At 44.0% G+C, this 16,636-nt stretch overlaps 2 protein-coding genes across 13 annotated transcripts in view; one reads left to right on the top strand and one right to left on the bottom strand.

Moving 5' to 3' along the window:
• LOC129708795 (serine/threonine-protein kinase 38) overlaps window positions 1-6,252 on the top strand; it is a 72,890-nt gene extending 66,638 nt beyond the window's left edge. For all 5 annotated transcript variants that reach the window (XM_055654768.1, XM_055654769.1, XM_055654767.1 and 2 more), the window contains one exon: window positions 2,963-6,252. In XM_055654768.1, the coding sequence (XP_055510743.1) occupies window positions 2,963-3,093 (131 nt within the window). In that variant the 3' untranslated portion in view covers window positions 3,094-6,252. The remainder of the gene's footprint in view (window positions 1-2,962) is intronic.
• Window positions 6,253-12,494: 6,242 nt separating this feature from the next.
• The window catches only part of LOC129708796 (BTB/POZ domain-containing protein 10-like), a 45,227-nt gene continuing 41,085 nt past the window's right edge, over window positions 12,495-16,636 (bottom strand). For all 8 annotated transcript variants that reach the window (XM_055654774.1, XM_055654772.1, XM_055654776.1 and 5 more), the window contains 3 exons: window positions 15,862-16,059; window positions 14,646-14,756; window positions 12,495-13,037 (listed from right to left, as the gene is read on the bottom strand). In XM_055654774.1, coding sequence (XP_055510749.1) covers window positions 12,733-13,037; window positions 14,646-14,756; window positions 15,862-16,059 — 614 coding nt within the window. In that variant the 3' untranslated portion in view covers window positions 12,495-12,732. The remainder of the gene's footprint in view (window positions 13,038-14,645; window positions 14,757-15,861; window positions 16,060-16,636) is intronic.

Genomic DNA, 16,636 nt, shown 5'->3' with positions numbered 1-16,636 from the left:
AATTGGGAGCATCCTCCCTGTATCTAGTCTGTCTGGACCTGATCAGTCCTGCTATGAAGTCTCTCTGCCCCATCCCCTCTATTCCCTCTTCTCCACCCCCACCAAGTCTTCCCCAGCTGTGAACCTAAATTTACATTTGCTTCCCTCATCAAGTCTTGATATTTCTTAGAGTAGTTTAGGCCAAAGCACTGATCTCTGCAGCATTCCTCGTGTCACTGGCTACCATCTGGAAAAAGACCTGCTTATTTCTGTTATCTGCCACCTATTCTCTATCCAGTATATTACCCCCATTCCCACATATTTTAATTTTGCACACCAACCTCTCCTGCAGGACTTTATCAAAAGTCTTCTGAAGTCCACATCCACTGGTTGTCCCTAATCTATAGTATTTGGCTCCTCAAAGTAGGTTTGTGAAATAAACTCAAGCTTGCTTTGTCCAATCTTGGTAATGCTTCTTTGTAATAGGTTCGAGCATTTTCCCCATTACTGACGCAAGATTAACTGGTCTGTGTTTCCCAGTTTTATCCCTGTTTAAGTAGTAGTTAAACTCTTATTTCCAGCCTCTCTCAGGTCAAGGTTTGTTTCCGCCACATTGCCCTCTCCTCCATTGATTCCAATATTTGAATTGGAAAAGGGTATTATTGAAGGTGGGCCACTTTATTTTAGAGGGTGGGGACTCAAACCTGGAGTGACGATGTGAACCAGTGTTGACTGCTTGATGCTGTTGACAAACTACATCAAGACAGCTCTGCACATGAGGAAAATGGGTCCCAGAGAAAGGCTGAAGGAGGTGGTGAGTAGGAAGAATTATCACTTGAGGATCTGCAGACTGAGATGTTGCAAATACTGTGCCAAGCCCACAGCAGTGCCAGTGCAACAGTAGGTTATCCACGTTAGATGATAGTAGAACTCAGCTAGTCCCCATTAACTGTGTTAGTGGCAACAGTCAGGGCATTGACTCTCTCCACAGGAGCCACAGTCCTATGCTCCGACCAGGAGCTGATGTTGAGATATCCTGCACTTTATACAAGAGAAACAAAGTAGTAATTAAATGGCTCGCTCCTTGTGGTCTATACGGGCCAGTGAGTGTGCGACTGGACTGATGGGTACCATCTTATGCCAGTGTGTGCCCTTTGAACGGGGTAACAAACTTCTGCTGCTGCCTGCTGCAAACTGCTTCTAACCCGTCTGCCTGCAAGTAACAGCAAGTTTATGGGGCAGCGTGTTCAAACAGTACTAACTTCCACGAGCAACTGGGCCTGTACCTCAGCTTGGTTACTTATCTAATCAATGTTCTCACTGGGATTGCCAGAGGCCGATGTTCTGGGCACAGCTCCAGGGTTGAGTACGAGGCAGAGATCTGTTTGAAAATCTGGAGTTGCTCAACATCCCTCGCTGACAGGCTTGTTAGACACCGGAGTTGTCCTTGGGTGGTGCCCAGGCATCACTGGGCACAGACTGGCCACCAGCAGGCACAGATTTGTAGCTACACAAAAATGCTGGAGAAACTCAGCGGGTGCAACAGCATCTATGGAGCGAAGGAAATAGGCAACATTTCGGGCCGAAACGTTGCCTATTTCCTTCGTTCCATAGATGCTGCTGCACCCGCTGAGTTTCCCCAGCATTTTTGTATACCTTCGATTATCCAGCATCTGCAGTTCCTTCTTAAATACAGATTTGTAGCTCATGACCTGGGCACCTTCAGGGACAATTCCAGGAGTCTCACTCAAATGAACTTTAGTCAGAAATCAATATGACTGGTGATCCAAAATAAAAACTAAATGCTGGAACACACAACAGGGTATTTGGCATCCGGGGAAAGAGAAACAGTTAATGTTTCAGGTTCAAATACCCTTAAATCAGACCTGAATTGTCAAATGCCCTTAAATCAGACCTGAATTGTCCTTTCAACTGTTCCCTCCTGACCCGAGTGCTTCCAGTTTTTGGGATTTTATTACACACCTCTGGTTGTGTGGCTTGGTCTCTGGGCCCTGTTGCATGGTCTCAACCTGAAATGTTCAGTTCATTCCCCCACAGATACTGCTCAATCCACTGAGTTCCTCCATTAGTTTGTTTTGAACTGGTGTACAATGGATAAACAGGACCTTCATGCTGGGACATCTAGAGAATAGCACACCCTGAATATAAGCACATCTAAAGGTCTGCCAGTAATTGAATAACTCCACACTGGTGACTTACATAGAAACATAGAAAGTAGGTGCAGGAGTAGGCCATTTGACCCTTCGAGCCAACACAGCCATTCAATATGATCATGAATGATTATCCAGAATCAGTACTCTGTTCGTGCGTTTTCCCCATATCCCTTGATTCTGCTTTTCTGTGTAACCATCCAGAATCAGTACTCTGTTCGTGCGTTTTCCCCATATCCCTTGATTCCGTTAGCCGTAAGAGCCATATCTAAGTCTCTCTTGAATACATCCAGTGAATTGGCCTCCATTGCCTTCTATGATGAGAATTCCACAGATTCAAAACTCTGGGTGAAAAAGTTTTTCCTCGTCTCATTCCTAAATGGCCTACCCCTCATTCTTAAACTGTGACGCCTGGTTCTGGACTTCCGCAACACAGGGAACATATTTCCTGCGTCTAGCCTGTCCAATCCCTTAATAATTTGGGGATTTTGCACTTTGGGGGGGAAAATTAATGCTTTTGTTTTAGTGAATGATACTTGTCAAATATTAACTCATTAACCCCAGTGCAGCGCTGCGCAGTCAGTAACCAGCCTGAAGTCCACATCACAAGGCTGTTCTGCTGTTGGGAGAGGGTGGGAAGCTATTTACTGGAATTCCCTCTGTTGTGGGACCAGTTCACAAATGGCAGTTCAATTGTAAAAGGATAATGTGTTTTTAGACTCGGGTATCGTTTGTGGAGCTTGCTTGTTGCTGCTCTTGTATAATCTGTCATGAAGTTGAGACTTTGTCCTCATGTATTTCCTCCCTTCCAGTTGCAGTGAGCAACCATTCAGAGTCGGATTACAAGAACAAGGACTGGGTCTTCATCAACTACACGTACAAACGATTCGAGGGACTGACTGCCCGAGGAGCAATCCCCTCCTACATGAAATCCGGAAAATGACAAACTTTGACCCCAGGGGCTCACGTCATTGCTTTAGTGCCTATCTTTTCTTAGCAACTCGATTCATCCTTTGGTGGAGCCTTACTGCTGTGGATAGTGACAGTTGTGAAGGACTGAAGATTTTATTCCTAATATCCAGATATCTTGTAATCTCTCTTCCCGTGCGGCGGCAGGGCCGGTAATTTGATGGGAGGCGGCCCCAGAATCAGCCCCTGACCTGCGGGCTGCCTGAATCAGCAGCACTGGTGGTGGATGGGTCAGTTGGATTCGCAGGACAGGTGCATGCCTGGAGTTGGAGCCTCTGCCTTTCACCTGTGCGTTCCCTGCCTGACTGCCCAATCTACACAGATTCCTCCTGCCCTCCAGCAATGGTGTCCAATACGGAGCTATGTGGCGTTCCTGTCATTAACCGCTCCTTGGTGGGTGGGTCAAGGGTATCTTATTTCTCCCCCCCCCCCCCCTCCCTCCTGTTTTCTGTCCAGTGTAGGAAGCAATTATTTGTGACATTGAAGTTTGTCAGCATTGTGCAAATTCTAGTTCCTGCCCCGGGTGAAACAGTCGCAGCCCAGTGCAGACAGCAGTGTAATGAGGTTCCCTGTGTAAAGAATGGGTATAAATCAGCCCAGTGATGGGCAAGGCAGCCAGCCTGTCCACAGCTGGTCAGCTTGTGCGTGGCCCATGCATATCTGGCAACGTACATGGCTGCAGGTGCCCAGCTGGATGTGCACACTGGCAAACACACAGCTGCCCGACAGCCGATCCGTTTGCTTTGTGCTGATACTGGTTAGTGCCAGCTCCCATTTCTGTTAACGACTCTGCAAATACCAAGGTACTATTCCCATCATGTGTTTTTATCTCTTATCTGGATACATTTAATTGGACAGGGTTCGTAAAGAACTCTTTGGTGATTCCTCCTTTCTAACTCCATGCAGTTTTTATTATTTTATAAGGGGAGCATTTATGGTTGGTTCTCGTTTGTAAATACCGGTTGTGTGTTTGTACCTGTATAGAAATGTTTGCCTGATTTGGCTTTGTTCTCGGGAGGGGCATGGGATTGAGTCTGGATCTCTGCAGGCTTGGCTGAAAACTCTCCTCCCTCCAAAGCCAAGGTCTGCGTTGAAGTAATACCTCACATTACAATGGGTATGTGTTCCTGGAAACCATTATGTGAAATTTCATTAGAGCGGCCATTTTATAATGTACATATAGTTACGTAGCCAAAAATAGGGGAAAGTCAGGGATGAACGTTGGGAGGCCCAAGAATGGATTTTGCTGCAATTATTTTTTTTGTTATATGGGGCTTTGGAATCTGAGGTATTATTGTCTTTGTTTGTAGTTTGTGCACCAGCTCCATTGTGGATGGGCTGATAATTGAAAGTACAGTCTCTCTATCCCCATTTAATCCTGCATAGTTAATTGGAAATCCCTGCTCATTTTTCTCCTTGCTTCTCTCCACAACCACACCCTCTCCCCCTTGTCTTGACTCGACTGAACTTCCAGGTCCAGTATTACTTTATAACCTAGTATATCATTTGCTTATAGAATGCCCACACATTTTTTTTCAGTGCCACTTCACCTATTAGGGGGCAAAATATAAAAATCCATGATGCTGCTACATGTGGACCAGATATTTTGGTAATTGCTGGCCAATGATATGCTGAAAGCGCTTATGCTGTAGAAAAGTCACTTTTTGTTTAGTCTTCCTTAGTTCTTCTAGCTGTGTCCTCGTCCTGGGCAGCACTCGATACCAGAAGGAAGTACAGCATGCGACCAGCTGCTTCCCAAAGGCTTTCAGCAGAATCAGAGTCTAGGACATTGATGATGGTTGGGTTTTGGTATTTCTTGTACTTTATTCCGAGAACATTTGTTGAATATGTTATGGAGTCTTAACAACTGAGATTAAGCAATGGGAGGAAAATTAATATTCTTCCCCCTTCCCCAAATCTCATCACTGCAGGCTGTTATCACCTTCCTCCCAATGGTCAGTTCCACTCCTTCCCAATCTCCCATCCCCCTTTCACTGGGATGGTTTGTTCCATTGGTCTTGGCCTCCAGCAGGAGGGTATTAGTTTTGGTGTTGGGTGGGAGTGAATGTCACCCTCACTCCCTGAGAGTGGCTGGTGAATCCTAAGCCCATGGGCAGACTTGCAACTGAGTGGCTGATGTTGAAATTGAACGGTGTTTTTTGCAGGTGATACTCAAACACTGCACACTAAAGGATGTTCTCTTCAATGTAGTCCCGTGATGCTTTGACATGCTGTTTATCCACCACTAACTTCAATAATAATAGTTTCATGGGATGTTGTTGTAGACCTGACTCAAGTTCATGTTACTGGATGCAGATATTTTCTGGTGACCATCTTTGGGCTCTGTGGGACAGCAAAATTAACAGCAAATTTAAACTCTCAATACATTTCATTGAAGCTCCTCTGAAGCAGCAGTGTGTCCTGCGATTTCCTGCTCTTTACCTTTCAGCCCGACTCTGGTGCTCTGTTCCTCACCCTGAGTGAATGAATCCCGGTGGCACTCTGCCTGAAACCATAGGCATAGAGGTCTGAGCGATTCGATCTCAGTGGGACTTGCGCACATTATCGGTGTTCCACTGGTGAAATATATCACTAAATCTGAGGGGGAAGTTGATGGTCACAGCAGGAGAGGCCTGCTGTTAGTCTTAGCAATGGATTTGTCAATCCTAATACACAACTGGAGCTGCAAATATTCTCCGCCCCTTAATACTATGCAAATACTGAACTAGGTACACATCTCCACAACGGTCGGTTGAGGAGATACTCAAGATAGCCTCACAAAGTTGGCACCATCTCCCCAAGGGAGGTCAGAGGAGAAAAAAACAGCTTCATAGCCAGTCTGGAGTTAAATGAAGTACTTTATCTGGACTTCCATATCCAAAGGAGAGAGTGACTGCAGTTTATCCTTCAGTACCTGCAGGGTAGGTTTGTAGTTTTGGCTTTGATGCCTCTCAGTGGTTTGAAGCAGGTCAGCGGATGAAGTCTCAGAGGAAGGGATGTGTTTGTGACCAGTGTTGCTGGGCCTGGGGGTGATTTGGGATCTGGTGTAAGTATTGTATAAGTTGCAGAATTGCTTTTTATGAATAGCCACCTACTTTCTTTAAACCTGTATTATAAAAGACCTTTTACATAACATCAAGTCTCCTTGAATTTTTATGCTGTTTCATTCTTTTATTGAAATGTTTGTGAAATGTAATTTGTACACTTTGATGGTTGACTTTATTCTGGACTTGCAATTATGTGCCATTCTCTGAGTGCACAGCCTGGGGTAGACACATAAACCAACAAGCAAGCGTGGGTACTTAGGGGAATTGGTCAGTGCTTTAGCTGGTTAGGGCAGTCCATATTACATACACCTTGCTCAAGAGGCAGCCTTAATATTAAATTGCACGCTTAGTGTACTTAAAAAAAAAGTGAGGGTGGTGGGGCAGCATATTCTCAAACCCTTCGTTGTTTCCAATGCTCTAGGGTTTAGACAAAGGATCAAAGCAAAGGCAAGCAGCAGATGCCCATGATCATTTTTGCCCCCTCTGGTGGCAGTTGTGAAACATGACATGTGCATTTCTTTTTTTTCATCATCCATGGAATCCTCGAGTAAAAACAAGCATTACCTCTACCTCTATATAGGGCTGTTAGAGTCTTGCATTTTGAAGTGTGTGTTGATGATGCTAAATTGAACACAGGAATCTCTAGACATAATTGTCCTTCTGGTGATATAATGAAATACACCTTGGGACTAGTCTTGCTGATTAATTTCTACCAATTAATCTACAACCAACCTAGATGTGAAAAGGTAAACGGCAGACCTTTTCCTCCTCTTCACTCATTACTTCAGTATTCCTTCCCTTGAGCTATTCAGCTCAATTTCCTCCCTCAATGAAAATAGCAGGGTTGCCAGTGAACAAATGGGCAAAAGCCTGTGGCAGCATCTTGGTGCGTAGCAGCTATATTGAGCAGCAGGGCTCTAGGCAGCACTGTGACTGCGCTCTGATTGCTAGCAGATGGAAGAATGTTTAATAAACTATAGGGCTATGGATAATGAGGTAACTATTACAGACATTAAATACAAGTGAGACAAAAAACATTTGTTACAGAGAAAGTTCTGCTATATTAATGTAAGCTCAAAATTGGGTAAAATACCAAGTCAATGTTCACTGCACAAGCTTTTCTTTCCACAACCTGCTTTCATAAATTATTCTTGGGCAGGTCCCCTTGGAATTAAGGACGCCTTCCACCCCAGCCCCAGTTGGGGCTAATGTACTAATTGTAGACTCTTCCACAGATGGGTGCAGTTTATGTAATGGTACACGTTTAATCATGCATTACCTCAAAATATTTAATGGAAGTGAAAATCAGTTGCAACTATTTAATGGGAATGAATGAATTGCCGGGATGTATGATAGAGCTGATATCTGTCCCAATTTGGTTCTGTGGCTCTAGCAGTGTACAGCCAAATGATTTGAAGGATGTACCACAGAAGAACAAAACAGACATTAAAACCCCCTTGGGGCAGTGGGATTCAATAGGATGTTGGGGTGGGAAGTGCTATGTGAAACAAGGGGGCTCTTTCCCTTGAGCAAGGTAAGAGGTTTTAGAACATGAGTACTTTGTTGTGACGCGAGTAAAAATCTTCCTCTCTGGGATTTGGAGACGAAGGCTTGCTCTTGACATTCAGTATATTGAGGGGAAAGACTCAGACAAATTTCTTTACACTATTGAAATTTAATGTTTGTGATTGAGGCCTTTTCTTTTGGTGTTTTGAAGCAGAAACAGCTCCAGGAAGAGGGATTAGTTTTAGATTATTCTTGGAAAAGGTCCAGATTGCTAGTCTGTGCTATAAAGCTGGTGTGGGGACAGGAGTTAGCCAAAGCCTTTCAGTGCACACAGTAGTAAAATGTAATTGGAACTTGCTGGAGTACAATGGCCACACACTAGTGGCTCACGTAGCTACTGGGACTTACATTGGGTTCTCAAGTTTTTGGATACTAAGGAAATTGGAGGGGGGGGGGGGGGATATAAAACTAACAGAAAAGCAGAGGATCTATCATTGTATTAAATAGCAAAGCATCCTTGAGGGCCTGCTATTTCAGATTAACTCCCATTACAAGTCAGAAATCAGCCCTTTGAGCCAGCACCACCATTCATTATGATCATCCTAAATCAGTACCCCGTTCCTGGTTTCTCCCCACATCCCTTGATTCCGTTAGCTCTAGGAGCTCAGTGTCCTTGTGTACAGTTTTTTGTAAATATGTCAGTTGAAAGAGTAAGTAAAATGTCTGGGACATTAAACAAATAATGTGTCCACTAGGTACAATAGACATCCCAGAAAAGGAGGAAGCCACAGTATGATGTTAGTGGATAAACTTAAGGGAATTCAATTCTGAAATATCTAGAATCCGAGCCTGCAAATGAGCAATGACCTCAAATTCAATAGAGTTTCGTCGTCCCAGAAAATTGGAATTTAATGCAACACTTCATCCATTAAGTAGGAAAATGCTGCGATTTCTTACTGTGTTAATAAGAGTCATAGTAAATCAAGTTTGTTAAATCCTCAATTTATCTTTTTTCTGAGAAAGGGTCTCGACCCAAAACATCACCTATCCATGTTCACCGGAGATGCTGCCTGGCTTGCTGAGTTACTCCAGCACTTTCTTTTTTTTTTGTAAACTAGCATCTGCTGTTCTTTATTTCTACTAAAGAGTTCGTGCATGGGTGAGGAGAAAGCTAATATGCACAAATAGATTTAAAAAAGGCACTTGATCAAGTATCTCAAAGTAATACAAGGGGACAAAAACACATGGGATGGGTAATGTGGAAGTTACAAAGCTTGACTTTGTAATTACAATGAGGTACAGTCAATGCAATGTTAGCTGGGTGGGGAAGTGGATTGATGATGTTGGTGGATATTAAATTGACCTCAAAGGTAGCTCAAAGAATATGATGGGGGGGGGGGGATACTTTTGCAGGAAGAACACTTACAGCAAGTGTGGATGTATTAAACCCAGGAGGTCATTACGTACACAGCAAGCAACTCTAGAGATAAATGGGATTGAACACTTATTACAAGCACAGTGGGATACAAGAATAAAAAAATTCCAAGACTGTGCCTAGTGCTGCTCTCCATATTGAAGGGAGGATACTTGCTTGGGCTGAGGAATTGGGCAATGTAATTAAATGCAATATTCTGCATGGGATTGACAAGGGTCGAGGTAGAGGCTTGGTCAAAACTCTTCAGCAAATAACGGGGCATATAGTATAAATAAGAGGGTGGCTTCAAGGTGGATAATTTGACTATCATCAAATGGCAGTTACCTGGTTTCAACAGAAATTAGAATGATGTTTCCAAACCCCATGATGTCCTTGGTTCAATGAACTGAATTCTAAATGGTAAGGGAGTGGTCAATTCTATTTGCAGCCAGGCTGCATATAGACATGGTCTGGAATGTGCCTATTTAACAATCTTGTCACACAACTAATCAATATTGTGATCAAAACTCCAGTGTTCACCAGATGCTTGACAAGGCCACACACTCACTATTGGCAGCAGATGTGATATGATAGTAGCCACGGTGTCACGATTCACTGACTCCTCAGAGCATTTCCACTACCTGCAATGCAAGTTAGAACTGTGATGGAATACTCTTGCATTCCTGAACGAGTGATGTTTCAACAACACACAAAAGGTCTGACGCTATCCAGGTCAGAGCAAGCTAAGCATTTACACACTCCACCACAGGCACACTGTGGCTGCAATATTGTGTGAAAAATGCAATACTGTTAGTTCTGGCCTCTGCCAATAGTGTGCCCCTTGCCTAGCGAGGACAAGAGTAACACCACCATATCTGCAGGTTCCCTTTTGTTCAATATGAACTTGATATTGAAATGGTTGTTTCTTCAGTGTCATCAAATTCAAAGGCTGGAGGAAGTGGAAACTAGTTGCTAAATTGGATATGTTCTTGAAAAGTGGAGCATGTGCAAGGACATTCTGCATGAGAAAATAGATTGATATACAGCACAGAAATCTGTCCTTTGGTCCAGCGTGTCCGTGCCAACCAAGATGGCCCATCTAAGCTAGACCTATTTGCCTGCTTTAAACCTTTCCTATCCATCTATTTGTCCTAATGTTTTATTGTACTTGCTTGTGCAGCCTGTTCCATACGGCCACAACCTGTGTGAGAAAGGTTGCCTCTCTCACCTTAAACCAATACCCACTAGTACAGTTTTCCCTACACTGGGGAAAAGGCTACATTCCCGCTATCTTGTGATTTTATACACCCCAATAAGATCAGCCTCTTGTGCACCAAGGAATAAAGTTCTAGCCTGCTCAACCTATGGATTAGGCCCTCGAATCCTGGCAACATTCTCAAATCCTTTCTCCACCCATTCCAGTTTAAATTTGCCTAACCAAGTTAGTCCCACCTGGCCTCCAAACCTTTCCAATCTATGAATCTGTCCCAGGTGTGATTAAACATTATTGCACCCACTCCTCTAGCCAGTTCCCAATGTGTCACAAAAGCACTTCACTAAGTGGAACTTGGCTTACAAATCAAGACCTGTGCATCTCTCCCCAAGCTCAATGTACAGTGCCCTCCATAATGTTTGGGACAAAGACCCATCATTTATTTATTTGCCTCTGTACTCCACAATTTGAGATTTGTAATAGAAAAAACACACGTGGTTAAAGTGCACACTGTCAGGTTTTATTAAAGAGTATTTTTATACATTTTGGTTTCACCATGTAGAAATTACCAGTGTTTATACATAATCACCCCCCCATTTCAGGGCACATGGCTTCACATGCATTTGTAATTGCTCAGGTGTATTTAATTGCATCGTTAATGCAGGTATAAGAGAGCTCTCAGCACCTAGTCTTTCCATCACCTTTGGAAACTTATTGCTGTTTATCAACACTAGGACCAAAGTTGTGCCTATGAAAGTCAAAGAAGCCATTATGAGACTGAGAAACAAGAATACAACTGTTAGAGACATCAGCCAAACCTTAGGTTTACCAAAATCAATTGTTTGGATCATCATTAAGAAGAAAGAGAGCACTGGTGAGCTTACTAATCGCAAAGGGACTGGCAGGCCAAGGAAGACCTCCACAGCTGATGACAGAAGAATTCTCTCTATAATAAAGAAAAATCCCCAAACATCTGGCAGACAGATCAGAAACACTCTTCAGGTGTGGATTTGTCAATGACCACTGTCCGCAGAAGACTTCATGAACAGAAATACAAAGGTTACACTGCAAGATGCAAACAGCTGCAAAAATAGGATGGTCAGGTTACAGTTTGCCAAGAAGTACTTAAAAGAACGACCACAGTTCTGGAAAAAGGTCTTGTGGACAGATGAGATGAAGATTAACATATCAGAGTGATGGCAAGAGCAAAATATGGAGGAGAAAAGGAACTTCCCAAGTTCCAAAGCATACCACATCATCTGTGAAACACGGTGGTGGGGGTGTTATGGCCTGGGCATGTATGGCTGCTGAAGGTACTGGCTCACTTATCTTAATTGATATTACAACTGCTGATGGTAGTAGCATGATGAATTCTGGAGTGTATAGACACATCCTATCTGCTCACGTTCAAACAAATGCCTCAAAACTCATTGGCTGGCAGTTCATTCCACAGCAAGACAATGATCCTAAACATACTGCTAAAGCAACAAAGGAGTTTTTCAAAGATAAAAATGGTTAATTCTTGAGTGGCCAAGTCAATCACCCGATCTGAACCCAATTGAGCATGCCTTTATATGCAGAAGAGAAAACTGAAGGGGACTAGCCCCCAAAACAAGCATAAGCTAAAGATGACTACAATACAGGCCTGGCAGAGCATCACCCGAGAAGACAGCCAGCAACTGGTGATGTCCATGAATCACAGACTTCAAGCAGTCATTGCATGCAAAGGATATGCAACAAAATACTAAACATGACTACTTTAATTTGCATGACACTGCTGTGTCCCAAAACATTATGGTGCCCTGAAATGGGGGGACTATGTATAAACATTGCTGTAATTTCTACATGGTGAAACCAAAATTTATTTAAAAATGGCCGTTATTAAAATCTGACAATGTGCACTTTAACCACATGTGATTTTTTTTTCTAGCACAAATCTTAAATTGTGGAGTGCAGAGGCAAATAAATAAATGATGGGTCTTTGTCCTAAACTTTATGGAGGGCACCGTATTAAGACAAAATGTACGAGATGCAGAATTCAGTCAGAGATCCCAACCCTGCTGTGATCAACGTCTCTTAAGTGCTGCCACGTAGGAATGTCCTTCCCCTCCATAGCTACCACTCTGGCATAGTCTTATGATACCGGGACCGGAGCTGATGTACCCGTTTTAGATTGATTGCACTTGCCTCCTGTGTGAACAAACCGATAGATTTTATTCATGTATCAAAGTGCTGGAGTCGGCAGGTGGCACCAGGAACGCTCTGGTCAGTACTTGATACTGCTCCTGATCACAGTAACTGTTTCTGTACCTCATCTGCTCGGTGCACAAAGAGCCCGTCAACACCATGAGAATGCCTAGTCTACCACGATAAATACTCCAGGGCACGACTGGACAGCCCCACCTGCCGCCCACGGCCCATTCCGGAGCCGTGTCAATGCTCTGGGTTCTCTGCTACTCGTGGACTGTGTCCCGTGACTCCTTCTTGAGGTGGGCCCAGGATGTCGAGCTCGTCCACTTGTGGGTGATGTGGGATGCCGTGGTCCTGGGGAATGTCGGCAGCGGCGGAGGCCAGGTTGGTGATGGACTTGCTCCGGACGCACTGGAAGTCAACGTGCCTGCTTTTCCCCTCTTCCTTCTCCCAGGACATGTGAATGAAGGGGCGCTGCACGTAATTGTAGATCACCTCGTAGCGGCCCCCTGGTCTCAGCTTCAGCTTCTCTTTGCAGGTCGGGTAACCTGGTCAGCAGAGAACAAACATTAACTAGTTAGTCATCATTGAGGTGTTCGTTGGATCCTTCCGAGCACAGATTCACTGTTCAGTTAGCTTACACAACAATCTCATTGCATTCCTTGCACATGGAAGACTTCAGAATGTGCAAGGCTTTCCTTTCTGGACATGTGGATGGCACATTGTCTCCACTGTCCGCACAGACTGAGGAACCACACATTGACTAAGATATTCAAACAAGATCCCATCTTTCCTCTCGGGTGAATGGATGAGATTCCAAGATGCTAGAAAATTAAAAAACAGTTAGACAGGTACACTGGTTTAGAGGAATATGCGGCAAATGCAGGCAGGTGGGACTTGTGTAGATGGGACATGTTGGTCGGTGTGGGTGAGTTGGGCCGAAAAGCCTGTTTCCACGCTGTATAACTATGACAAAGAGGGGCACGGAATTAATCCCAGTGTCCTTAACTGGAAGTTCAATTGTCATGGGAATTTTTAACCCGTTTTAATTGGGCAAATTGAACTGAATACGTTTATTGGCCAAGTATTCACATACAAGGAATTTGCTTTGGTGCTCTGCCCACAAGTGACATGACATACAGTGACAGTTAGGAATGACACATGTGAATTAAATAAAATATTAGAGCAAAAGGAGGCTACAGATATTTGGTTATTGAGTAAAGCTACTACTTGTGGAAAAAGCTGTTTTTATGTCTGACTGTGGGTGGCAGCTTTGACAGTCCTGAGTCGCCTTCCAGAGAGAAATGATTAAAAGAGTTTGTGGCCAGGGTGAGAGGGGTCAGAGATGATCTTGCCCGCTCGCTTCCCGGCCCTTGCAATGTACAGTTCGTCACGTGTATCAATGATCGCTTCTTGGGACAGTACGTTACAGAATCTACCTGGAGCAGGCTATTTTAGATTTAGTTTAGTTTAGAGATACAGTGCGGAAACAAGCCCTTCAGCCCACCGAGTTTGCGCCGACTGGCGATCCCCGCACATTAACACTATCCTACATATACTAGGGCCAATTTACAATTTTACCGAAGCCAATTAACCTACAAACCCTGTACATCTTTGAAATGTGGAAGAAAACCAGAGCTCTCGGGGAAAAGTCACGCAGGTCACAGGGAGAACGTACAAACTCTGTACAGATGAGTACCCCTAGTCAGGATCGAACCCGGGTCTCTGGCGATGTAAGGTAGCAATTCTACCGCTGCGCCACCATGCCGCTCTGTGATTCCGAGAGATCTTGAGGTTAAAGTTGGAGAAAGTAACCACAATAAGTAACCAGAATTCCAGATGCAGGTTGAGGGTAAACATCACAGGATAAAGACCACCATCTTCAATTTAAATATGGACGATTATAATAGTTTGACGGTGAAATTAGTCATTGGGATTGGGTAAATATAACACGAGACAGGATGAGCAGTGGCACGTGTTCAAAGGGCTAATCGTAAAACTCGGCAGGTATTCCAACTAGAAAGAGGCGTTCACTTAGAAAGAGGCAGAATTCATGTTAACAAAGGAACTCTAGGATAATGCTAATTTGAACAGTAGCAAGGGATTGGTTGTAGGTGAGAGAACAGGAGTAACCAGTTCCCACCCATCCAGCTCACCTTCAATTCCAATGCGGATGTTCTTCAGGCCCCGTTCCTTCAACACCATTTTTGCAACCTCGCGGTTTTCAATGTACTTGAAGAACTTGTAGAGTTTGGTACTGTAAATAACTGAAACACAGGAGATATAAATCAGACATCCTGTACCTTGTGCTACTCCGCATTCTCTTGTGTGGGAAAATCAGACATGATCCGACCAGTCAGGCACCCACCGCAGGTAATTCTGGAGGCTGTTGCCTTATCAATGGCGAGGAGGTGGAACGAATGAGGGAGCACTCAGCTGAATGTTGACATAAAAAAGGGGGGGGGGGGGGGGGGGCAGCAAAGGTTAAAGCAGATGTGGGGGGCAATTTTTGTTTTAAAACACAGAAAATGGTAAGTGCCTGGAACGCACTGCCAGGGGAAACGGTGGAAGCAGAAATGATAGTGATGTTCAAGAGGTATTGAGACAGGCACAATACAGGTAGGGAATAGAGGGATAAGGATCAACTGTGCAGGCAGATGGGATTAGTTTAATTTGCCATCATGGTCAGCACATACTTTGAGGACTTAGGGGCCTTAGCTGTACTGTTCTTTGTTCTATATTAATTTCCGAAGAAATCAAATTGAAAATCAGAAGATATTAAGTCATAGACCTATACAAACAGGTAACAAGTGTATACAATGTCAAGTTATAGAGCTAAAAAATAGGCCCTTTGGCACAACTTGTATGTGCCAACCAAGATGCCTACACTGAGTTAGTCCCACCTGCCTGTGCCTGCCCCTACCCCTGCACCTGCCCAAGGATCTTGTATTCACCACTATCACTTTATTTTTTGCTCAGGAACTTGGGTCTTTAGAATTTCCTACCCCAGGGAACTTTGGAGACAAAGTCACTGAACATAAACAAGGACTTGATAGATTTTTAGTTACTAAAAGAGTTGTGGGTTATTGAGATCAGAACAGGAAAAATAATCAAAGACCAGGTCAGATCAGATAGCCTGCTCTTATTTTTGTACTAATTCTCTTTGTGTACTACTGGAGTGAGATGAAGGTGGTTGGAAGAAGCAGAGACATAAATGGATCACAATTACAGGTTGTAACTTCTGTAACTTGTAATAGACAGTACTCTATCCAAAACGTTTTTCCAAGTAGTTAAGATTATTACATTAAACTCAGACTGAAAATCTCAGTGATATCACTCAGTGGGGACTGCCTGCTCATGTTCAATTCTTACTTTGAGAATATTCCTCTCCCATCTGTGGTGGGTGCTGCTCGTCCCAGTCCACCGTGTCCTCATGAGTCAGTACCACGATGTGGCACTCCCGCTCACCCTTCCGGGCACTGGAGACCATCAAGGGTAACACCAGCTCCTCCAGGTTCCTCTCAAACTGCTTCCTCGCCCCATCGTTGGACAGTTCGTGTAACAGAGCACCTGCCAGAGGAGATCGGAGGAGCAAGCAATTAGGGGTCAGCAGTCATCAGATCCGTCAACTGAAGGAAACCAAGTTGAATGGCGTAGTAGCAAAGTAAATCCCAAGACGTTACTTTAGACTTTAGCGATACTGTGCGGAAACAAGCTCATCGGCCCTATTCCCAACACAAGCAATCGCGATCACACTAACACTATCCTACACACCAGGGACAATTTCCAATTTTACCGATTTGGAAATATGCCATTGTTTCTTCAATGTTGCTGGTTTCTACATCAAAACACTCCACCCAGCAGCACCACAAGCCACCCTCCACACAGACATTGCAGCATCTAAAGCAGGTGCTCATCACCACCTTTTTCCCCTACAGGAGACCAGATCTGCACAATTAGACTGTAGACTTTATAGATACAGCGTGGAAACAGGCCCATCGGACCATCGAATCGGGACCGACCAACGATCACCCTTGCACAATCCTACAGACTCATTTGTGATTTGATGCAGTGTTTAAGCAAAACCTTGTAGTGTAAGATATCGTTACTCAACAGAATCTTCTCAGCCACAAGTCACCAGTGCAAT

This window comes from Leucoraja erinacea, chromosome 24 (genome assembly GCF_028641065.1).
Source record: "Leucoraja erinacea ecotype New England chromosome 24, Leri_hhj_1, whole genome shotgun sequence".
NCBI classification, from domain to species: Eukaryota; Metazoa; Chordata; class Chondrichthyes; order Rajiformes; family Rajidae; genus Leucoraja; species Leucoraja erinaceus.
Note: the sequence above shows the minus strand (reverse complement) of the source record. Positions and strands in the feature narration are given on the sequence as shown.